This window comes from Microcaecilia unicolor, chromosome 1 (assembly GCF_901765095.1).
Source record: "Microcaecilia unicolor chromosome 1, aMicUni1.1, whole genome shotgun sequence".
NCBI classification, from domain to species: domain Eukaryota; kingdom Metazoa; phylum Chordata; class Amphibia; order Gymnophiona; family Siphonopidae; genus Microcaecilia; species Microcaecilia unicolor.
In genome coordinates, this window is record NC_044031.1 from 701,153,069 (window position 1) to 701,178,185 (window position 25,117).

The 25,117-nt window shown below is 44.5% G+C and overlaps 1 protein-coding gene across 1 annotated transcript in view; it reads right to left on the reverse strand.

Annotated features, from left to right (window-relative positions):
- Positions 1-272: 272 nt before the first annotated feature.
- The window catches only part of LOC115460639 (neuronal acetylcholine receptor subunit alpha-7), a 118,577-nt gene continuing 93,732 nt past the window's right edge, over positions 273-25,117 (reverse strand). Inside the window, exons 5-10 of the mRNA XM_030190405.1 lie at positions 20,765-20,844; positions 13,566-13,733; positions 11,723-11,917; positions 8,620-8,706; positions 5,395-5,504; positions 273-1,058 (exon numbers count right to left, since the gene is read on the reverse strand). Coding sequence (XP_030046265.1) covers positions 540-1,058; positions 5,395-5,504; positions 8,620-8,706; positions 11,723-11,917; positions 13,566-13,733; positions 20,765-20,844 — 1,159 coding nt within the window. The 3' untranslated portion in view covers positions 273-539. The remainder of the gene's footprint in view (positions 1,059-5,394; positions 5,505-8,619; positions 8,707-11,722; positions 11,918-13,565; positions 13,734-20,764; positions 20,845-25,117) is intronic.

Sequence of the window (25,117 nt, forward strand, 5' to 3'; positions counted from 1 at the left end):
TGCCTCTGGGGATGCTGCCAGCCCACTGCTCAGAGAACCTACCCAGGACATACATTCACCTTTGCTCTAACTCTGTCAATGGCATGGCATCCCACCAGCCTGATATCCTGGGTAGTTGACCTTCTTGCCTGCCCCTCACATTAATGCTAGCAATACTGAAAAGCAGTAGTGATACACAATCTATTTTAAAAAATTAAAATTAAAATGACTACTATCACTTTCTGTTCCACTCCACTCCTCAGTAACTAGTTAAATCATCTTCAGAGTATCAGTTCACACTGCCTGTATTTTTATTGCAGGACTCTTTGGACCATGTAGCTTAAGATACTTATCCATAGTTAAACAGTCCTTATGAGCTTGTACAACTAACTTTCTCTATGTAGTAATTTACATAGTCATTCCTTGGCTTGTTAATGAATGACCTTGAGTGAGAGTTTATTAATGAAACCAGGCATGTAAAAAGTCATATCACCATGACTATGTATGTATCACACAACATACCTTAGTAGGTCACTGATACTGTAGATTGCAATTTTAACTTAAGCAAAATCTTTAGACACAGCTTCAACAAAGTTTGGTGCTGACATTAAAATTCCGATAGTGCATATGATAGTGAAGACTGAAAAAGCCATTAAGCACAAGCGGTCAACCACAGCAGCTGCAAATTTCCACTCATTGCAAACAGCTTCCACATCATCTTGGTCTCTGAATCGATTAGCAATGTATCGAACCTCTTCCAATATTTTGGCCAAATCTGGATCGCCTTCAGAATGGTGCACGTTATGGAGAAGAGTGTCTTCGTCTGATGGAGAACAGGTCATCCTGCCACAGATCACCCCGGAGTCTGTGGTGGGAGTACTTTGCACCCCCTCCAGACCTCTGAAGCCAATGTAAAGCATATTCCCATTACTAGACTGGTGGCCATTTACAGTATTCAGTTCTACACTGGACAGGCTGCAACGGCGCTGCTTGTGCTGGCAGGCAGGCCGCACTTTATACTCCCCAGGTCTCTTCATCCTCAGGAACCAGGCACACCAATTCAACAAGATAATTCTTGTCTAGAAATCAAAAGCATGTTAATGAGAAAAGCATCACACATCAGGATCAAACTGAATGATTTATAGATCCAGGGACAACAGTGAATGAAGAAAAACTATATTTATTGTCTAGAGTATACACACCTTTAGAATATATGCTATGCCAAACATGAACAAAATAAATATGGTTGGTCTTTTCTTTGTGGTTTTGTGTGGATCATATCCAAGACTGACTTTTATTACAACTACATGTCACACATTGGATCTATACCCAGATCCGGACTGACCATCTTGGCACTATCCAGATAGCCAGGGCAGTCCAGAGGTGGAGCTGGGATGGCATTGGTATTTACCCAGTAGAGGCAATGTTCAGTCCATTAACAAATATTTTTTAACTCAAAGAATAGTTAAGCTCTGGAACTTGTTGCCAGAGGACGTGGTGTTCGTAGTTAGCGTATCTGGGTTTAACAAAGGCCTGGTCAAGTTTCTGGAGGAAAAGTTTATAGGCTGCTATTGAGTAAGACATGGGGAAGCCACTGCTTGACCTGGGATTGGTAGCATGGAATGTTGCTACTACTTACATGCCCCTCTCATGGCCACACCCACTTTTGAGTTGCAAGCTGTGGGATTTGGGCGTACATTGTTATAGAATAGTGCATAGCAAGATGTGAACGCAAATTCAAATAGTTTCAATTAGCATCCAATTATTGGTACTAATTGGCTCGTTAGCCAATTTAGTTGGGTGTACATCTTAGAGTGGCATCCAAATATTGGCACCCAATTTTGGGCACCATATATAGAATCTGGGGGATAGTGGCTGCCGCTGTATAACCAAATAGAGCAATGAGCTGCCAACACTATCCGCACAGCAGAGTTACTCAGCCGCTATCTGAATAGCTTAGGCGATAGATGTAGCACAGCCTTTTTGTGGTCCTACTAGATAGTTATCCAGGTAGTTAGAACTGATAACTCTGGTCTACATCCCAGCTCTTCCTCCAGACTGCCTGGCACTATCCAGATGGTACTGAAGCGGTCTGTAAAGATTTTCAGCAGCACTATCTAGGATAGTGCCAATGAGTCTCGTCTTGACAGGGTGGCGGCATTTGGGAGATGGTGGTGCAGCTCTGGTGCACCCAAGAGCCTTCCTCCACTTTCTTTCTCACTACCAGTCTGCCTCTGCTGCCCCCTGGAAGATTAAAAATGCATCAGCACTGTGCAAACCTTGAAGAACAGACCCATGCTGAAGCCAAGGAGATTTAACTGACAGGTGATGGCAGGAGCATGCTTGGTCCATTTTCTGGTCTAAACTAGTACGCGGAGCTTGCTACCATATTGAGTCACCTAAACCAATAACAAATGCTTATTAGAAATAGGAGGGGAAAGGGAAATGGGACTTGATATACTGCCTTTCTGAGGTTTTTTGCAACTACGGACTGCCTATGTGTGGCTTGCAATGGACCAATAGTTTGCTGTGGTTTGGGTGTATCAAGATGGTGGCTATGGCTTCAGCCTTGTTACGTGATGCCATCTCCTGTATATTAAACCTCCTTGGCTGAAGCCCTGCTTTGCCCTACTCCCCTCCCCCTTCCCCCAAAGCAGACTTCCTATCAGAGAGGGGCAGGACAAAGCAGTGCTTCTGCACAGGTCTGTGCTTACAGGGTCTGCACGGCGCTGATGCTTCTTTAATTTTGTAGCCAACCTCAGAAGAGGTAGGGGGAGGCAGTGGCAGACACGGCAGAGAGGAGGAAGGGGGAGATGCTGGTAGCAGTAGGGTAGGGGAGATGAGAAGCTAGCCAACTAGAAGGGGGGTGTTAGAGAGGAAGGGGACATTCTGGCCACTGGAAGAAAGATTAGAGAGGGGAAAGGGGCATGCTGGCCACCTGCAGGGGGTAGAGTGGAGGAGAGGATAAGCTAGACCATGTGGGAAGGGGTGACACAGCTGAAGGTTCATTTAAGGTGCCCAATACCCTTGGGCTGGCCATGTCAGCAGGACTTATCTGAGTAACGTGTGGCTACCCGGATGAGTCATTTTAAATATCAACCCACTAATTTATTATAATCCAGTGGCATAGCCAGACAGCCAATTTTGGGTGGGCCTGAGCACAATGTGGGTGGGCACAAAATTTTCTCTCCCCCCCCCCCCCCCCAGCCAAGCATCTGTTCCCTCTTTCTACCCTCCTCACCCTCATAGCGTATTTCCCTATACCTTTTACCTCGCACCACCAGCATCTTCCTGTCCCATCTCTCTCCCCTCCCCCATTGCCCAGCATTTTCCCTTTCTATTCCCTACCATCCATTGTCTATCTTCTCTCCCTGGATCCATCTTCCCTCTTTCTCCCCTCCCCCACTTGTGCATCTCTCCTTTCCTCTCCTCTTCTCCACCTTCTTCATGTCCAACATTTCTCCCTCTCCCTGCCTTGAGCCCTGGTTTAACATCTCTCCCCCCCCCCCCCCCCCCCATCTCTCCATCCTTCCTTTCCCTCACCTCAATGCCATGTTCAACATTTCCCCTCTCATCTCTCCCTCCCTTCCACTTTCATGTCCAACACGTTTTTTTCTCTCATGCCCTTTCCCTCCCTCTCCCCATCCCACCCATATCCAACCATTCTCCCTCTCTTTTCCCTTGCAGCATCTCTCCGTCCCTCCCCCTACCTGTCTCACTCCCTCATCCCAACAGTGCTCCTGTCTCTCCCTGACCGCCCCCCCACCACCACCACCACCAGCACACACACACACACACAAAACAAACCTACCACCCGCCAGCATGCTGCAGGTTTTTTTTCCCTCCCTTTCCCCAGCCACCACTCACTGACATGCTGGCTGCAGGCCTTCTTTCCCTCGGGCCCTCCCTCCCCTTCGGGCAGCACTGCAGTCTACCTGTGCAGGAAAGCTGCACGGCACCGGGTCCGTCCTGCCGCTACGCTGCTGCCCTCCACTCCGTTGTCATCATCTTTCTGGCACAGAGTTGTTACTCGTCTTCTGCTGCTTATCTGCAGCGGATCCGCGCGCTGCTAGGGCTGTATGCTGCTGCGACTGCTTCCTCTGCGCTGGCCCCACCTTCTTGAAGAGGCAGAAGGCGGGGGCCAGCGCAGAGGAAGCAGTCGAAGCAGCATACAGTCCTGGCAGCGCGCGGATCCGCTGCAGATAAGCAGCAGAAGAATGAGTAACAACTCTGTGCCAGATGACAACAGAGCGGAGGGCCGGTGCCATGCAGCTTTCCTGTACAGGTAGACTGTGGCGCTGCCCGAAGGGGAGGGAGGGCCCGAGGGAAAGAAGACCTGCAGCGTGCACCGTTGCTGGGTGGGCCTGAGTCCAAAGTGGGTGGTCCCCGGCCCACCCAGGCCCACCCGTGGCTACGCCCCTGTTATAATCAGATACCAGACTGGAGGCTGGTATCACTTTATTTGTCTCGCTTTCTCAAGAACAAACTCCTGGGCAATGGGAGTCCAGAAAGCAACTTTGTAATTCTAAACATAAATTAATAGAATATCAAAAATTCTTCTCAGATCTTTATGAAACTTTGAAGAGCAGTAAAAACAAGGGCTACAGTGGAAATAAGAGGCAGTCTACAGCAGATGCTAATGAATGCAGTCCTGATAGCATACATTTGGTGCCAATTAAGAAATTGCAACCCCAGCATGTTTCGCCAGGGCTACAATATTAGTCTTCAGGGTCTCATTTTCCCAGTATGACTTAATTATAGTACTTAGAGTGTATCAAGACAAGGCTAACTCCCATAGATGCACAATCATTAAGGTACGGGGTCTGTGAGATGTACATATTTTATTTGAATTTGTCTGCTTTGTGGTTTTTTTTCATTTGTTCCCCTTTTTGAGACCTTCTGATTTAATGTGGGCTATCAACTGCACAGTAATGAAAGGAATGCATACTGTAAGTAAACTCTTCTTTTTCCAAATTAAAAATAATTGTATTTTAGCCCAGAGAGGTATGAAATGAGCATGTTGGATGTGTGATACTGCTAAACATTTCAGGCATGGAACGCTTCCTGAATATTCACACTGTTCTCTTTACACTGAGCAGGAGTCCTCCACACACATTCCTGCCAGTGGGGGGTGCTGTTTCACTATCACATTTTCAATAGTGAGGGTCTCTAGGGAACCTTCCATGTCCCAAGTGATTGAAAAAACAATATTGAAGCACCACTCCCCCTACTGGCAGCAATGCAGTTGGAGGACTCCTGCTCAGCTTAGACAGAATAGTGCTATTGAGTTCAGTTAGCTATGCAATAAAGGTTAGTTTTGGGTACACATATAATAGAACAAGCTTACTGTGATCATCTTTACTTTTAACTGCAGGTGAATAAAATCAATTGGCTCTAAAAGCAATTAAAACTTACCCACTTTGGCATTTTACCCCCATCTGGGTCATGGTGGTGATACTGCAGCACAATAACGGTCACAACAACTGAAAGGCCAACAATAATCATGGTGCTGGCAAAATACTGGGCTGCAAGTCAAGAGAGAACAGCCCTTTAAAGCATATTTAATTCTATAGTACTGTTAGCATGTCTTTAGTCACATTTTGTAGCAGTGGGATTGTCAGGAAAACACTTCATCCTTTCTCTGTCAACTTACCCAACTTTCTTGTGCCTTGCCATGCATTAGAGCAAGAAGGATGTCATTTTTGTATTGCTGAACAGTCATTTCTGGTCAGATGACTAGTTTCAAAGACTATCTCACAGAGAATAACATGGGGACAGGGACAGGCGGTTAACCAGAGAATGACGGGACAAGGACAGAGCCCGTGGGGATGGGGACAAACCTTGTTCCTATGTCATTCTCTAAAAGCTTGAGACTAGCCTTAAATAGGCTGTTCTAACTAGATGGAACAGAATCTTTAAGTTGCTAGAATCAATATGTAAAAACTTAACACATCTTAGACAACTGGCAACTGAATTCAATGATTAAATAAAAATCTGCAGAAGCTGCTTTTGGATTTACTGCAACAGATTTATCCATTTTTACTAGCATCAAGGAGCATTTCCAACATTTAATTGACACTTATTTTCCTGTTCATCCACTACACAGTGTTGGTTCTCTTCTTCACCTATGTCTGAAAGACAATCCAATTGTCTTCCCAGATGATGTAAAAACACAGGCAACCAAATCTTTGAGAGGGCTGCACCAAAACCAAATCAAAATGGAAGGCTTGAGTCCATCAATATCAACAAATCAGGATCCTCCACAATCCACATTCCCAGAAAGCATCACGTCTGTGTAGGACCGCTGAGAGACAGAACCGGGCCTGGGGCAGGTCCACCGCAGCTGCCCCTCCCCCCAACTCAGGACCGCATTTGCCACCGCATAGTTCCCTGCCCCCTACCTTCCTGTGACAGTGCATCTGCTTCTCCCCGGCCTCCAGGGAGGCATGGCACAGGGGTCTGTCTCTTTCCTGCTCCTGTGTGCCGGGACCGACAGGAACAGGAGACAGACAGACCCCGGTACCAGGCCCTCCCACGGCAGAGCTTTTTGCCTTGGGCTAGGCATGTGCTAGTGTCTACTACACCTTAGAAAATGGGCCCCATAAATAGGACCACATAAAAGTCGGTCCTATCTTTATGCTACCCCATAGCCAGTTAATTGCTGAATATCGCACTTAACCAGCTATTCTTTAGCTGGTTCCGGAAACCCAGAAATTCAATACCAAAGCCTGAACTACTACTACTATTTAACATTTCTAAAGCGCTACCAGGGTTGTGCAGCGCTGTACAATTAACAAAGAAGGACAGTCCCTGCTCAAAGGAGCTTACAATCTAAAGGACAAAAAGTGCAGTCAATCAAGATTGAGGCAGTCTAGATTTCCTGGATAGAGGTACAATGGTTAGGTGCCGAAAGCGACATTGAAGAGGTGGGCTTTGAGCAAGGATTTGAAGATGGGTAGGGAGGGGGCTTGGCGAATGGGCTCAGGGAGTTTATTCCAAGCATAGGGCGAGGCAAGGCAGAAAGGGCGGAGTCTGGAGTTGGTGGTGGTGGAGAAGGGTACTGAGATGAGGGATTTGTCCTGTGAGCGGAGGTTACGGGTAGGAGCGTAAGGGGAGATGAGGGTAGAGAGGTAGTGAGGGGCTGCAGATTGAGTGCATTTGTAGGTTAGTAGGAGACGCTTGAACTGTATGCGGTACCTGATCGGAAGCCAGTGAAGTGACTTGAGGAAAGGGGTGATATGAGCATATCGGTCTAGGCGGAACATAAGACGTACAGCAGAGTTCTGAACGGATTGAAGGGGGGCTAGATGGTTAAGTGGGAGGCCAGTGAGGAGTAGGTGGCCAGCATTGATTTCCAGGCATAACATTGGCAGCAGTCGCTGCTGACTAAATATTGGGCCCTACATCTGTATATGCTTGCTCCATCCGAACTCCTCCCCTGTACACACCTACTGGCAAAGTATACACCATCATGTCAAAAGTCATGAAAGTGGAAAGAACACTGGTATTCCATAGAGAAACACAGGAGAGGAGCAAGGAGTGGGAATGGAGTCAGGTGCTTCAAAACAGGCCAGAGACACTAGATGTAAATCAATTACCTTTAATGGAGGATGACTCGACAAGTTACTTTGTTTTGGAACACAGGGTTCCTTCCTCAGGAGTCTTGTTATCTGTATATGAAAAGGTAAATCTTCAGGTCATAAATTGTAAAAGTAAATGGTCTTGAGAAAGAAGACCTTTGTGCTGAAGTTGTGCCGCTTCTAAACATCGCTAAACTGCTGCTAAACAGATAACAAGACTCCTGGGGAAGGAACCGTGTGATCTGATACAGGATACTTGTTGAGTCATCCTCCATTAAAGGTTATTGATTTACGTTTAGTGCCTGGCCTGTTTTAAAGCATGGACTTATACATTTGTCATCTTTTTATAAGAAGCCACTGAGGCATACTCGCAAACCTGGCTTCATAAAATTACTCTTTAAAAGCCCCTCTGTAGTTTGCAACTATGCCTGCTACCTGAAAATCAACCCCCTAAGAGGCTGAGTTTTAAGGTTTCCAGGGCGATTATTTTGTTTGAAGTTTTGGCAAACTTTCCACCGATTTTAGATTTCCCTATGCAAATCAGCCAAGCTGGGGGTTTTTTTTTTTGTTTTTTTTACTGCAGTGACAGCTTAACAGTGGCGTTCCGACCCTAGCTGACACCCGGGGCGGATCGCTGATGCGCCCCCCCCCCCCCACGGTGAAATGACACCTCTTCCCCCCCCCCCCCCCGGTGAAATGACACCCCCTGGGTGCACGCCGCTGGGGGGGGGTGCCGCGGCGCGCGCCTGTTGCCCTGTTTCAGTCCGATTTCGCAATTCGCATGTGTTCACTGCTCCCTCTGAGTCTGCCCCGGAACAGGAAGTAACCTGTTCCAGGGCAGACTCAGAGGGCACCCCCCCAGCGGCGTGCACCCAGGGCGGACCGCCCCCACTGCCCCCCCCCCCCCTTGGTACGCCACTGCAGCTTAATTACCAGTTCAGTTTTACAATATATTAATCCCTCTTATGAACTAAAAGGTAAATTTTAATTTACTGCTGCAGCTATGATCAATAATGTTAACATTGTTTTGATTTGGTTTGTAAGAAATCACTTATCTTACCTATTAATGGCACAGAGTCAGAAGTTGCTGGCATTATCTCTGCAACAAGCAGCATGAAGACCGTGAGAGACAATAAGACAGTTATCCCTAAAGAGTAAACAAAGTGAATCAGGTAAGTAGCATATCAGGACTGTTTCACATTATAGAATGAATCAGAACAGTAGAAAATAAATTCCAGGTCTTTTTGTTCTTCCTACAATTGTAGAATCCGGAGAACAGACGTCACATTAGTACCTCTACTGTAGCTGCCCAGAAGAAAGTTGTCACTGATAAACAGCTACAAATTTCATTTCAGGGATGTGCATTTATTTGAAAAAGAAATTGAAAACAACAAAAGATGGTTGTTTTGTTTTATTTTCAAATGAATTGAACTGAACTACCCTGTCCCCCGCCACCTCATTTCATTTTTTCATTTTCTTTCCTTGAGGAAACAAAGAAAACAAGATTCACTCTTTAACTCTCTTGCTTTCTAAATGTGCTCCTATCCACCCTGTACTCTACTTACCTCACTGTTGTCTTTGAAAAGGGCAGCAGTGATCCCCAGAAACCCCATTGGGCCTGAAATGGTTCACTGTCATACTTCCATTAGGACAGGAGTCATTTCTGTCCTATCAGGTCCAGTTTCTAAAAATGAACTGATCAACCCTGATGCTGATGCCACCCACATTCTTATACAAAAAAGTAAATCCCAAAAATTTAATGACTCGGCAACACACTCAAAACAAACAGTATTAGAAAATCTTAATTCTTCCAAAAAGGAATAAAAGTTTATAAATATTTACATTTTTTATTTTATAAGGGGTGAAATGGGAAGTTCAGTATAGGCTGTACATACAGCTGAGCACTACTTCAGTGAGTCACACCGCCCCAAAAGCGGCTCACATGAAAAGCTCTATACATCATGGGACACTCTCCCAAACAATCACCCCCTAATTTTTCAATAAAGTGAATAAGAGCAAGTGTAAAATGAAAACACTACCAAAAATCACCTAATTAAGAGTTCTACTACTGTTCTGGTGTCATCCGAGATAACCTCATGGAGATGCAAAACAAACTTCTGATCCCGAGTGAAGCAAACTTTTGGTTACTTCATTAACTCAAGTCCCCACTGCAAACTAAAGGAACAAACATGAGCCAACTTATCTGGATTCTATTTCCCAGATGGCGCCATTTTGAATCAGCATTGGGAGCAGAGAGGTCTACAGCAGCACCAGGCAGGAAAGAGGGGGCTCTTTCCTGCCCCGAAGAGGCGGCTAGACCAACAGTACACTACAGTAAGGTACAGGAGGGGAGGGGTAGTGAATGGAGTCATGTGGGTGAAGGGGAGGGAGGATAGAAAATTGAGGAGGGTGTAACATGGGGGGGAGAGAGAGGGAATCTGGCTTTCTTTGAGGGGGGGGTCAAAGTGACGAGGGGCAGGGGTGATAGGGCAGTGTGGGGTGTGACAGAGGGCAGTGCAGGGGTGTGACAGAGGCGGGGCGGGGCAGGGTGGGCGTGTGGCAGATGGCAGGGCACGTGTCCTCTTTTTTTCTTGGGGAAAATATGGTAATCCTAATATTATCACACCAGAAGCCACTAGCATGGCTTGATAAAAGAGACCCTGAGTGTTTAGAATCTTAGGGCCCCTGTTACTAAGCCACAGCAAAATTTGAATTTACCATGGCTTAACGTGGGATTTTACCATTCAGTACCTACAAATTTAGGGGTCCTTTTACTAAGCTGCAGCAAAAGGAGGCCTGCACTGGTGTCAGCATATGTGTTTGACGCAGGGGCATAGCCAGACTTTGGCGGGAGGGGGGCCAGAGCCCGAGGTGAGGAAGGCACATTTTACCCCCCCCTGGCACCACAGACCCCCACAATCCTTGACCCCCCGACACCCTCCCCCTTCAACCCCCCTTCCCGCCACACCAACCCTCCCCCGAGTCCCCCGCCACCGCCATCAGGTACGTATGCTGGCGAGGGTCCCCAATCCCCGCCAGCCGAAGTCCTCCTCAGCCAGTCTCCAGGACGGCGCGTTGCTGCAGCTGATGTGGAAGCCTAGGATTCTGTTTCTTCTGTGTGAGTCGTCCTGACGTCCTGCATGTTCAACCTGCAGGACGTCAGGATGACTCACATAGAAGAAACAGAATCCTAGGCTTCCACATCAGCTGCAGCAACGCGCCGTCCCGGAGACCGGCTGAGGAGGACTTCGGCTGGCGGGGATTGAGGACCCCTGTCAGCACAGGTACCCAATGGCGGCAGCAGGGGAGGGTTAGCAGCGGTGGGAAGGGGGGGGTCAAAAGGTTCGGTGGGGGCCAGGGCCAAATCTGGGGGGCCCAGGCCCCCGTGGCCCCATGTAGCTATGCCCCTGGTTTGACGTGCGCTGAGGCCCCCTTTTACCGCAGTGGGTAAAAGGCTGGGGTTTTTTTAAGAAATAGCCATGTGGCAAGTGAAGCACTTGCCGCGCAGCCATTTCGGGGAAGAGCACTTACTGCTACCCATTGAGGTGTGGTAAGGCCTCTTGCACTAACCCAGTGGTAACCAGGCAACATGTGGCACTGCTCAAAAATTGAAATATTTTTGTAGCACTTGGAATGGCGCGTGCTGGGGGTGGGAACTACCACCGGGTTGCTGCAGTAGCCCGGCAGTACTTCTGGTTTAGTGCGTGGTAAGCCTGCGTTGGGCTTACCGTCACTTAGTAAAAGACCCACTAAATGTGGCAACCATTGGGGGTGTTCCCAGCACTGCTGCATTAAATTTGCAGATACCATGTAATGCTGTGCTTGGAGTTAATGCTGAATATGATACAGAGGATGATAATCAAATGATTATCATCCTCTGTATATCATGGATCACACTGCCTTACAGTAAGAACTCATGCAGTGCAGGCTCCTAAAAACCTGCATATTTTCAGTGAACTCTGTGGGTAAATATGAGGATGCTTCCAACATGCTTATGGGCAATCCCATCCGTTCAAATAAAGCCCTCTATGATTTGCTCACAGATCCCACAAGATCCCATGGAAATCTAAATCTTTTGAGGCCAGTGGCATGCTATGTGCATTACCTGAAATCTTGTGGGGACCTTTATCAATCACCTTTCATATCTTAAATAATGTATTTACCAAGTGAGATCTTCTCTCCTGAGTCTGCTGGAAGCAGGAAAACTAATAAAGCAAGTGCAGATATTAGCACACATGGGATGAGAAGGTTGAGTCCATAGTACAGAGTTCTACGCCTTATAGTCACTGTGAATGTCACATCCAAGTAAGGCTCTTTACAGCATTCATAGAACGTTTCACTCCTCTTCCCAGGTACACCTGTTGAAGAAAATGTTTCAGAAAAAAAAAACACAATATTGAGGTCAACCACCAAGGTGGAGGAACAAGATCCACTATGAACAAAGCAGGTATGGAGCAGGAGTAGTGTGATCAACGGGACTCTTCCAATGATACCAGGGAGACAGAAGATGTAATGTATACTTTAATTCGTAGTTCAATAGTATAAAAATGATGACAACACGGCACCGTGTTTCAGCAAAAGTGCCTGCCTCAGGAGTCCATATAAGTGTGATAGAGTCCAAATGTAGCAAATGATGTTTCATAGGGATGCGAAGGTCATAGCAATTTGCACTGCTGTCACAGCAGTACTTTTCTTTGCCATTTTAGAACCGTTTTTATCTTTAGAGCCTGATTCAAATATAGCTCTGTTGTTTTAGTGACCGATAGTTTTTTAAGGACTTTTTTCGCATTCCTATGAAACATGGGATAATAAATGACACGTTGGTACTAAATAATGTTTAAAAGGACTGCTGATAAAGCAGAGCCCTAAGGTATTCCAGGCAGTGGTGAAGCCAGACCCAATATTTTGGATGGGCCCAGAGTTAACTTAGATGGGCCCTTCCACACCATGCCACGTGTCATCCCCCCCCCCCCCCCCGAGATATTTAACAAAATTATAGATTTTTTTTTCATCTATCACATATCAACATCTCTTCTCCTCTGCAGCATCCCAGCATCTGCCCGTCTGTCGCTTAACCCCGTTCGTCCCCGGCACCTGCAGTGATTCATTATTGCTGCCTGTGCCAGCCCTGCAGGCTTTCATCATCCGGGTCCCACCCACGCTGACATCATTTCCTGTTTCCTGTCTGACAGGACCCAGCCAATGGAAGCCTGCGTGGCCGGTGCAGGCAGCAATAATGAATCACTGCAGGTGCCGGAGACGCCTGTAAGGTACACCGGGGAGGGGAGGAGCGGGGTCCAGTGATAGGTGGGCAGATGCAGGGACGCCACAGAGGAGAGATGTTGATGTGGGGTGCCACTGCTGGGTGTGCCTGAGCAAAAAATGGGTGGGCCTGTGCCCAGCCAGACCCACCCGTAGCTGCGCCACTGATTCCAGGTGGCAGTTGTTTCTAGTCAGATTTATCAAGACCTTGATGAACACTAAAGCAATGCTGTTCTAAGAACAAAAGTATACCATTCCACGACCTTACCTATCACCTTTCCATTTAAATCCTCATCTACCTTCAGCTTATTACCAACTGTATTTAAGATCATGTAATGACTATATCATAACACTCCGTAAACCACATTGAGCCTGCAAAAAGGTGGGATAATGTGGGGTACAAATGCAATAAATAATAATAATAATATGTTGCATGATCATTTTATAGCTTTACCATAGGCCTGTTTGTGAGCTACATTGTATTATTGTACACCTAGATATTTTCAAAGCACTTAGCCTTCCAAAGTTCCATAGGTTTCTATGGAACTTTGGAAGGCTAAGTGCTTTGAAAATATGCCTGGTTCTAGCCATTTATTTGTTATAGAGAAGAAAAGGGGGTCCCATTATATTCAAACACAGTGTAGATAAACCTAGGAAGTATAAAAACATACAACCCCCACAAGTCTGTATTGGGAATTTCTTGGTTAATATTAGGGATTAGCTAAATAAGTTCAATAATCTTACCCACTAGATCCCATTCCCCGTTGGAAATGTAACCAGATAGCACAGCATCTTGCATTTGCAAGTCCAAAGACCAGCCATCATAAGTCCAAGATCCAAACTTTAAATCGCACTTCTGAATGTCGAATGGAAACCAACGCACATCAATGTAACATGAGCTCTTGAAAATGCCTGCGAAGAAAGCAAACTAGAAATCTCAGCATATTCCTAGAATATCATGCTACTACTTTTATAATCTTGTGCACCTATTTTCATGCATAACACGTAAAGTTGTGCATACAGGTTATAAAAATCTGCCAGTAATGCATATATCTTAATTGTTAAATTAGGCACTAATTGACATTAATCAACATTTTGCTATAATTGGATGTAATTGTCGCTAATTGGTATTAATTTGCAATTATGTGTGTAACTGCATTTATTGAGTTTTCCTTTAGTGTACAACTGCTAGGGGAGTGTGGACATAGGAGACTTTTGGGCAGATCAAGGTGTGCCCAGCACTTATACACTAAAGTTACAGGATACTGCCACTATCCTCGCCTCCCAACCACCAACCTCTCTTCCCCCACCTGCTCCGCCACCCAATTTTGGCTAAGCTTCTGAGGATCCATTCCTAATCCTGTGCAGTAGGAATGGATCCTCAGAAGCTTAGCCTAAATTGGGTGACGGAGCAGGTGGGGGAAGAGAGGTTGGTGGTTGGGAGACGAGGATAGTGGAGGGCAGACTTATACGGTCTGTGCCGGAGCCAGTGATGGGAGGCGGGAAATACTGCTGGGCAGACTTGTACGGTCTGTGCCCTGAAAAAGGCAGGTACAAATCAAGGTAAGGTATACACATATGAGTTTATCTTGTTGGGCAGACTGGATGGACCATGCAGGTCTTTTTCTGCCGTCATCTACTATGTTACTATGTTACTATGTAGTTAAACACCTGACAGAAATTAGGAACAACCATTTATTTATTTATTTTTTAAAATGTATATACCTCCTACAACCTAGGCAGTTTCCAAAAAGCGTGAGGTATAAATGTGCAAATAAAAAAAAAGCCATACATAACTAAAAACACACATGGGAGGCGGGGCTGGTGGTTGGGAGGCAGGGCTAGTGCTGGGCAGACTTCTACGGTCTGTGCCCTGAAAATGACAGATACAAATCAAGGTAAGGTATACACAAAAAGTAGCACATATGAGTTTATCTTGTTGGGCAGACTGGATGGATCGTGCAGGTCTTTTTCTGCAGTCATCTACTAAAACTTCAATAACTTTTTAAATTGTATCACATCACTGCATAAATGGATGTGTCCATAAGTATTGCCATACTGGGAAAGACCAAAGGTCCATCGAGCCCAACATCCTGTTTCCAACAGTGGCCAATCCAAGTCACAATTACCCGGCAAGATCCCAAAAATGTACAAAACATTTTATACTGCTTATCCCAGAAATAGTGGATTTTCCCCAAGTTCATTTAATAACGGGCTATGGACTTTTTCTTTAGGAAGCCGTCCAAATCTTTTTTAAACTCCGCTAAGCTAACCGCCTTTACCACATTCTCTGGCAACGAATTCCAGAGTTTAATTACACGTTGATTGAAGAAATATTTTCTCCGATTCGTTTTAAATTTACTACATTGTAGCTTCATCGCATGCCCCCTAGTCCTAGTATTTTTGGAAACCGTGAGCAGACGCTTCACATCTACCCGTTCAACTCCACTCATTATTTTATAGACCTCTATCATATCTCCCCTCAGCCACCTTTTCTCCAAGCTGAAGAACCCTAGCCGCTTTAGCCTTTCCTCATAGGGAAGTCGTCCCATCCCCTTTATCATTTTCGTCGCCCTTCTCTGCACCTTTTCTAATTCCACTATATCTTTTTTGAGATGCGGCAACCAGAATTGAACACAATATTCGAGGTGCGGTCGATCCATGGAACGATACAAAGGCATTATAACATCCTCATTTTTGTTTTCCATTCCTTTCCTAATAATACCTAACATTCTATTTGCTTTCTTAGCCACAGCAGCACACTGAGCAGAAGGTTTCAACGTATAATCAACGACGACACCTAGATCCCTTTCTTGGTCCGTGATTCCTAACGTGGAACCTTCATGACGTAGCTATAATTCGGGTTCCTCTTTCCCACATGCATCACTTTGCACTTGCTCACATTAAACGTCATCTGCCATTTAGACGCCCAGTCTCCCAGTCTCGTAAGGTCCTCTTGTAATTTTTCACAATCCTCCCGCGATTTAACGACTTTGAATAACTTTGTGTCATCAGCAAATTTAATTACCTCACTAGTTTCTCCCATCTCTAGGTCATTTATAAATATGTTAAAAAGCAGCGGTCCCAGCACAGAGCCCTGGGGAACCCCACTAACTACCCTTCTCCATTGATAATACTGTCCTTTTAACCCTACTCTCTGTTTTCTATCTTTTAACCAGTTTTTAATCCACAGTTTGAACACCTGCAATGGAAAAAGTTGGAGATCTATCCCTCAATATTCAAAACTATTTAACCAGCTAGGAAGGGCATGTGGCCAGTTAAATGGCACTTTCAGATAACAAGCTATATCGCGTGATATAGCCAGATATCCCCAAATATTCAATTAATATCCAGCTATTGTAAGCGGCCACATCAAGCCATCAGGCCACCTCAATAGCTGGTATATCTTTAGCTGGTTTAAAGTTAACCAGCTATCTTTGAATATCGACATAGCCAGTCAATATTAAACCGGCTAAAAATAAGCAGATATGCCAGTCACTGGAAACGGCCCGGCATTGAATATCTAGGCTGATCGCCGACAGCGGGAATTAGCTAGGCTCCCTCTTGTGGTCTGAATATCAGCCCCCTAGTGTCAGCATAGTGAACTCTTGCTACTAAATCTAACGGTAAATGAACTGTGTGTTCTGATCTCAACAGTGCTTTTATTGTAAGAAAAAAAGGTACTGGTACTCATACAAGGCCAGCTTTAAGGGTGGGGTCACTATCTATGGCTTCACTCCCCACAATAGTCACACCTAACTTACCAGTCATGGAGCGTATAAAAAGACATCATTGACAATAATACACAAGTCCCTAGGTCCAACAAAAGAACCCCTAAGAGTGACCATAAACTAATAAAATATGTAGACAAAAAACAATCAGCTGAAACCCCCCAAAACCAGAATCTGGCATGCAGGATAACACCAGAAAAACAAAAATATTTCCCTTTGTACTGCTATAAAGATAGCAGATGTAAATTTCAAAAACTAACATATTCCATTCACTATAGTACAAATTAACAACTACAAATAAAACAAAAAAATTACATAACTATCACACTACTTTATCTTAAACTAAAAATAAAATTCTTTTTTCTACCTTTGTTGTCTGGCCACATATTTTTTTCAATTGTGTTGGTCCCAGTCTCTGGTTTCTGCTTTTCTCGTCTTCTCTTAACTCTATTGCCAGGATTTCCTGTTTATCATTTTTCTCTCCTCCTTTTCCTTTCAGCTTTCTTTGATTTTATTTTCTGCCTTTGTCCAAATGTAGTTTTTTCTTACTATCCAATCTTCAATTTCTCTCTTTTGATTGTGTATACCTACAGCTTGCCTCTCTCTCTTCTCCACTTCCATCCAACATTTCCCCCTCGTTTGACTGTGCCTAGCTACAGCTTGTCCCTTTCTCTTCCCCACTTCCATCCAGCATTTCCCCCTCTCTGCTCCCTACTTCCATCATCTGCCCCTCTCTCCTCCCCACTTTCATCCAGCATTGGTCCTTCTCTCCTCCCCATATCATCTAGCATCTGCCCCCTTTCTCTCCTCCCCACTTCTATCCTGCATTTGCCCTCTCTCTCGTCCTTACTCCCAAACAGCATTTTCCCTTCTCTCTTCTCCCCTCTTCCATCCATCATTTGCCTCCTCTCTCCTCCTCACTTCCATCCAGCATTTCTCCCCTTTCCCCCTCTCTCCCCATCCAGCATCTCTCCCTTTGAACCTTCTCTCCCCATCCAACATTTCTCCCCTTTTCCCATCTCTCCCCATGTCCCCTCTCTCCTCATCCAGCATTTCTCCACTTGCCTCCTCTCTCCCCATCCAGCATTTCTCCCCTTGACCCCTCTCCCCATCCAGTATTTCTCCCCTTCCCCCTCTCTCCCATCCATCATCTTCCCTTGCCTTCCCTCTCCCCATTCAGCATTCTTCCCCTTGCCTCCTCTCTCCCCATCCAGCATCTCTCTTTCTCCATGTCCCTTTCCCATCCAGCATCTCTTCCCTTGTCCCTTTATCCCCATCCAGCATTTCTCCTCTTGCTCCCTCTCTCCCTATCTAGCATTTCTCCCTTTGCCTTCCCTCTCCCTATCCAGCATTCTTCCCCTTGCCTCCTCTCTCCCCATCCACCATCTCTCTTTCTCCATGTCCCTTTCCCATCCAGCATCTCTTCCCTTGTCCCTCTCTCCCCATCCAACATCTCTCCCTTTGCTCCCTCTCTCCCATCCAGCAATTCTCCCATTCCCCCTCTCTCCCTTCTAGCATCTTCCCTAGGTTTCTCTCTCCCCATCCTGCATTTGGCACTAATTAGCTTGTTATTTCATTAAATTGCATGTGCAAATTGGGTGTGCACTCAAATTTGCACACACAATTTTTGGTTACTTTTACAGAATAGGGGGTTAGTGCACACCGTTTACTAACTTTATGCAACCTTTAGAGAATTACCCCCATGCTGATCTCCACCAGCAGCTACTACAGCACAGTCTCCCTTCCCCCACTGGGCTCCCTGCCTGCTGCTACCTCTCAGTCTCTCCTGCCTAATGGAGGGATTACTGAGGGGAGAGACTATAAACAAGGTGGAGTTCTGCTAAATACTGCATTTTACTGGTCTATAAAACAGGATGTAATTTTAAAAATTAAATTAATGTGGAAAGGTGAGTTACATTCATTTACTCTAGGTATTTCCCTGTTCCCAGATGGCTTACAATCTATGGAGTCCTTTTGCTAAAGTGTGGTAAGTTTGTAGTGATTACGTGGTAATTGTGAAGTCTGTGCAGTAAATGTTGGAGGTGTGCCCAGCATCTACCCATACAGTGAATGCAGAGAGACAATGGGGCCGATATTCAGACTATGGGAATTAGACCGTCTAACTCCCGTGGTCGGTGCTGAGCCCGGATATTCAATGTCAGGCCGTTTTCAGTGGCCGGCATCGAATATCCGGTTTATTTTTGTCTGGTTTAAAGATAGCCAGCTAAATCGATATTCGGACTTAACCGGTTATCTTTAAACTGGCCAAAGATATCCCACCTTTTCACATGGCCAAACATGACTGCTAAATCGGCTTTAAAAATAGGTAGATAGCCGGTTATATTGGGCGATATAACCAGCTATCTGCTAGCTACTAACCAGGGATATTCAGCAGAGGATAACTGGTTATCCTCCGATGAATATCAGCGGATAGCCGGTTAAGCGCTATTTAGCCGGTCAGCAGCCGTTCTGGCCAGTTAAATAGCACTGAATATCGGCTGGAATATACTTATCATGCATTATTGTGCATTAAGGGGCCCTTTTACTAAAACGTATAGGTACCTATGCGCGTACAGTGCATGTCAAATTAGAACTACTGCCCGGCTACCATATGCCCGGGCAGTAACTCTAATTCTACGCAATTCCAAAACGCACTGATGATTACCACCCGGTTAACGCGTGAGACCTTACCGCTAAGTCAATGGGTGGCGGTAAGGTCTCAGGCTCAAAATGGACACACACTGATTTTTATTTTGCCACACATTCATTTTGTGCAAAAAAGGCCTTTTTTGCAGGTGCGCTAAAAAAATGGACCTGCACACGTCCAATACACGTGTCTACACCAGCGAAGGTCATTTTTCAGCATACCTCAGTAAAAGGGCCCCTTACAGAATAGGGGCATATCAATTATGTGCGCAACTTCTAATTAGTGTCAATTAATGCTTGTTAACAACAATTTTTGGTACTTATCTCTAATTAAGTGCCAATTGAAGCATGGGTGACTGGGGCCAGCACAGAGTAGTGTGCGTGCCTCTAACCATCTTGTTGGACAGACTGGATGGACCACGCAAGTCTTTATCTCCCATAATTTACTGTGCTACTGTGTAATTTTCATTATCGATCTCGTTATACCCAATGTTTTATTCCACTATGTTACTTATATTCTTGTGTTATTAATTGTATCTCTACTCAGCCATGGCAATAGCCAGGGCAGAACATTGTAAGCCACATTGAGCCTGCAAATAGGTGGGAAAATGTGGGATACAAATGCAACAAATAAATACATAAATAGTTTACATTTAGATTTATTATTAATAACCCGCCTTTATCCAGGGCGAGGTACAAAAAAGCACAAATAAAAATATACAAAGCACACAAGCATCATAAATACGACAAAAAGCAATCCATACAGTGAGCCTCCTTTGCAACCCATTTGGGAGAGAGAAAAAAACAGGCATTAAAAATTACATATGTCCAACAGTAACATGGAAGGCCAAACTTAGCAAATGTGCCTTCAAGCGCATTTAAATGCCAGCAAGTGAGTCTTATGTTTCAATTCAGATGGTAACTTGTTCCATTCAGAAGGCCCAGTAATCAAAAAGGTCCCTTTTCTGGTTAGATCCAGATGTAAATGATTCAAAGCGGGCACAACCAAGTTTCCAGCAACCACTGAGCGTAACTTTCGTGATGGTACATATCGCTTATTTCACACCAACTAGCTAATTATGTTGTATGCATAACTGATTCTATTCTATAACTATGGAGTGGAGGAGTGGCCTAGTGGTTAGGGTGGTGGACTTTGGTCCTGAGGAACTGAGTTCAGTTCCCAGCACAGGCAGTTCCTTGTGACTCTGGGCAAGTCACTTAACCCTCCATTGCCCCATGTAAGCCACATTGAGCCTGCCATGAGTGGGAAAGTGCAGGGTAGAAATGTAACAACAACAACTGGGCACACATTTGCACTCCCATCTTTAGGGGCCATTTATAGAATTTGGGAGATGGTACACAACATCTCCAGTGACTAATTATTGCTTATTATAGTACTGTGTTGATGCAGCGCCATATTTTTAATATCATATATTGATACATACATAGAATAGAGAAGAGAAACTAATTGCAAACATGTAGAACTGAAAGGTACGGGAAGAAGGGCATGGCAGCTACCAAAAGTCTTATCATTGTACGTTTTCCAGAACACAAAAATAATCATACCTGGTGGTAAATATTCACAGTAGCCAGAGGAGTTCACTAAAACGTTGGTATGAAATGAAGCATCAAATCGATCATCTGCACTGGAAAGATAATATAATTGTGTTGTACTATTTTAGGGTTTAACTGATAAACTCTGATAAAACATCCTGATGCAATTAAAATAAAACATGTGTTTATGGGGTAAGCACTAGAGAAATCCCACTTCCCCAATACAATCTTACCCCTCTCCTGCCTTGCTTTGGATCTTCCACTCTGTTTTTGTTCCTTTTCTGACTGCGCAAATGCAGTTTTTGATTCAGCCAGAAAAGGTACCATCTGCCATAACATCAAAAAATACCAATTTTTGTTCCCTCAAAGGGCCCCTAATTAGCTGGAAAATAGCCACCTATTTTTACATTTTATAAACACCTGAAAATAAAAGATCCGTTGATGTCATAAAATTTTAATGGCTGCAGATCAATTATTTTATAATAAGTATATTTTTTAAAGTATTGTTTAAATTGTTTACTATTCACTTTAGCTGCCCTATTATCTAATAACAAAATATGGAAATACTATTTATTTATTTATTTATTTATCTATCTATCTACCTACCTAACTGAAGCTAATTCAAAGTGGCGCATTTCATACAATTCAATGTAATATCCTAAAAATAAAATTACAATAAAAATATATAGCAATTTCCAATAGAACATAAAAATTAAAATGTAAAAATATATATTTATTCACACCTAAAACCAGGTATAAGTTAACAGAACAGAATACAAAATCTTCCAGTTTTTTTTAAGACAGCAAATGGGTTTCTTGTCACAATTCAATCAGTAGAATGGTTCAAAACTGTGGAGTAGCTATCGAAAAGCTCAGGATCTCAATCATACTCTGGGAATCAATAATCTAGAAGAGACCACCAACTAACTTGTTGGTTAGATCTTAATTCTCTGTCTTGATCTGTCACATAGATAACAGGTCTTATCATCTATAGGACTTTGAGAGCCAATACCAAGGGGTCCTTTTACTAAGGTGGCTGAAAAATGGCTTGCGGTAGTATTGGCGAGGGTTTTGAGCATGCGCCAATCCATTTTTCAGCATGCCTGTAAAAAAGCCCTTTTTAAAATTTTTGCTGAAAATGGACGTGCAGCAAAATCAAAATTGTTGCGCGTCCATTTTGAGCCTGTGACTTTACCACCAGCCATTGACCTAGTGGTAACATGGTAACCGAGCAGTAATGACCTACATGCGCTAAATGCCACTTGGCGTGCATCTGATACGCACATCCAATAATAATGATTATTTTTCAGACGTGCGTATCGGAAGAGCACCAAAAGGCAACTTGAGTTTGGCACGCGTTGGGCAAACGTAGAGCCTTATATGGCTTAGTAAAAGGGCCTCCAAGATCTTAAAATGAATCCATTCTTTGATTGGCAACTTGTGCTGACTAACAATCTACCATTTAAATCTGCAAAAATCAGAGAATCTGCGAGAAATTTACCTTGCCCTCTTTCAAATTTTTTTTTCTCTATTGATGATTCCTATTGTTCAGAATCAGTGAGACTGAAGTCTTCTTTGGAGACCATTCAGTCTTGGATGATGGCAAATAAGCTTGCTTTGAATCTGCCGAAGACAGAACTGATGATAATTGGATGGTGTGTTACTTCATCTCAATTTGAACCAGTGGTTTTTCAGAATACGGTATTGCTAAGGATCAGGTTTTAAATCTTGGTGTTATCTTGGACTCTCGCTTGAGTATGCAAGCTCAAGTGACTCAGGTGATTATTCTTCATTCTATTTGCTTCATGTTTTAAGCTGGATAAAACCTATGTTACCTGTGGAAGACTTCTGGATAGTGGTCCAAAGTCTGATTTTGGCAAACTTGGACTATTTATTTATTAGGATTTATTTACCACCTTTTGAAGGAATTCACTCAAAGTGGTGTACTATTTTACTATTGTAACATTTTGTATCTGGGGCTTCCACAGGCATGGTGTAAAGCATTGAAAATTGCGCAAAATGCAGTGGTGAGGTTGGTGGCAGATATTAAACGATTTGACCATGTCTCTCCCACTTTACAAGAGTTACATTGGCTTCCTATTCAACATCATATCAGATGTACATTGTTTCAGCTTGTTTATAAAATATTGTCTGGCTCAGCTCCATTCTATTTGGCTGAAGTTCTCCATGTTTATCATCCAAATCAGACATTGAGGTTAGAAGGGATGCATCAGCTCTCTGTGCCCTTTGTGAATAAGTGGCTAAAACTCAAGAATCAGCTTTTCAATCGCAAACTTTGGAATGAACTGCCTGAGCATCTCAGATTGCTTACAGATTTCACACAGTACAAAAGACAGCTGAAGGTTAAATCTTGGTATGTCTGCATTTAGTTTTGGGAGAGACAGACCCTGGCACCTTTATTCTTTCTTCTTATTTTTTTTTTTAATTTGAATGTTATGTCAGTATTTGGGGAAATTTGGATTTTATTTTGTCTGTTTATGTTATTTTAGGAACCCTTTACTAAGGTGTGCTAAGCCCTAACAAAGGTTTAGTGTGCCTAAAAAGATTTACCGCAGAATGTACTAAAGTGTCTTGCGGTAATTTTCCTGTTTGTGCACACTACGGGGTATATTCTCTAACTAGCATCTAAAAATCAGTGCCAAAAATTTAATGCACTTAGGGGTCTTTGTACCAAGCTGTGGGGAAAAAGAGCCCTGCCCTAGCGGCGGGGGCCATTTTTCCCTTTTGCCGGGGCCCTTTTTACTGCAGCAGGTTAAAAGCCCCCAAACATGGCCATGCGGTAAAAGAACTCTTACCGTGGGGTCATGTGGCGGGGAGTCCTTACCGCCACCCATTGAGGTGGCAATAAGGGCTCCCACAGTAACCCGGCAGCAAACGGGCAATGCAGGTGAGGCCTGTTTACCGCCGGGTTACCGCCATGCAAACCAATTCCAAAGGTTCTCTTTTCCCCTGCAAATGGTGCGCACTTGGGGCAGAACTACCGTCGGCGGCCGCATTGGGCCGAAGGTAGTCCCGATTTAGTGTTCAGTAAGCCCGCGGATTTACCAACGCTTTGTAAAAGACCCCCTTAGTGGGTCTTTTACAAAGGCATGCTAGCATTTTTAGCGCACACTAAAAGTAAGCATGCGCTAAATGTTAGAGATGCCCATATATTTCTATGGGTGTCTCTAGCATTTAGCACACATTAAAAATGCTACTGGGCCTTTGTAAAAGACCTCCTTAGTGCAATTTTATAAAGATTATGCATTCTTTATAGAATCATACTTAGGCATAAACTGTGCCTTACTGTAGGCAATTAGGCCTGCTATGAGTACTTTTTCTTCTCTATGTATGTTTCTATCCCTTTCCCTTGATTTCCCCTTTTTTTTCTACCCTCCCAGATCTTCTTCCCATTCCTTCTCTCTCTCCTTTTTCATCTTCTTTCTCCAGCATTTTATTCCCATATTTTCTCCATTCCTCCTTTCGGAACTCTTTTTCATTTTCACTCTCTCTCCCTCCTGATATACTCTCATTCTCTCCCAGGAGTGGACCAAACATTGAAACAACAGGGCAGTACCCGAAGGTCCACTCTCCCCTAGCTGATAGGTGGTTAGGGGCCGATGACCCGTATTACTCGAGGGCTCAGACCACTGTTAGTCCACACCTGTTCTCTCCCCTATAACCACCCTCCCCAATGGCGTAGCATTTCCACCTCTCTTTCCTATCCCCACTCCCCTTCCAGTCCAGCTATCTCCACTTCTCTCTCTCCTTCCTCTTCCAATCTAGACAGTCCCATCACTCTCTCTTTTGTCCTTCTAGTTCAACATTTTCACCTCTCTCTCCCATCTACCTTTCCTATCCAACCATATTCACCTCTCTTTCTTCTCTCCCTTCAAGTCCAGCTATCTCCACCTCTCTATCTTCTCCCCCAGTTCAACCATCTTCACCTCCCCATCTCCTCCCTCTTCTAGTTCAACCATCAGGGCCAGCTCAACCTGTGAACCAGGTGAGGCCCTGGCCCGGGGCAAAAGTGATAAAGGGTACCAAAATCCCAGTCCAGTGTACTTTCAAACTTCTAGAGGGATAGATGCCGGACTGGGATTTTGGTACCTTTTATATCTAGTCCAGCAGGAGAGGGAGACTTAGAGCAGGGTAGATACCAGATCACAGGTTGGGGGGGGGGGAGGAGAGAGATATCAGAATGCAGGGGGGGGGGGATCAATGGAAAAGTTGGCTCAGGGCACCACAGTCTCTTGAGCTGGCCCTGTTAGCCATCTCCACCTATCTCTTCCCTCCCCCTTCTAGTCTAGCCAGTCTATCCATCTCCATCTCTCTCCTTCCCCCATCTCTAGCTTCAAACTTCCC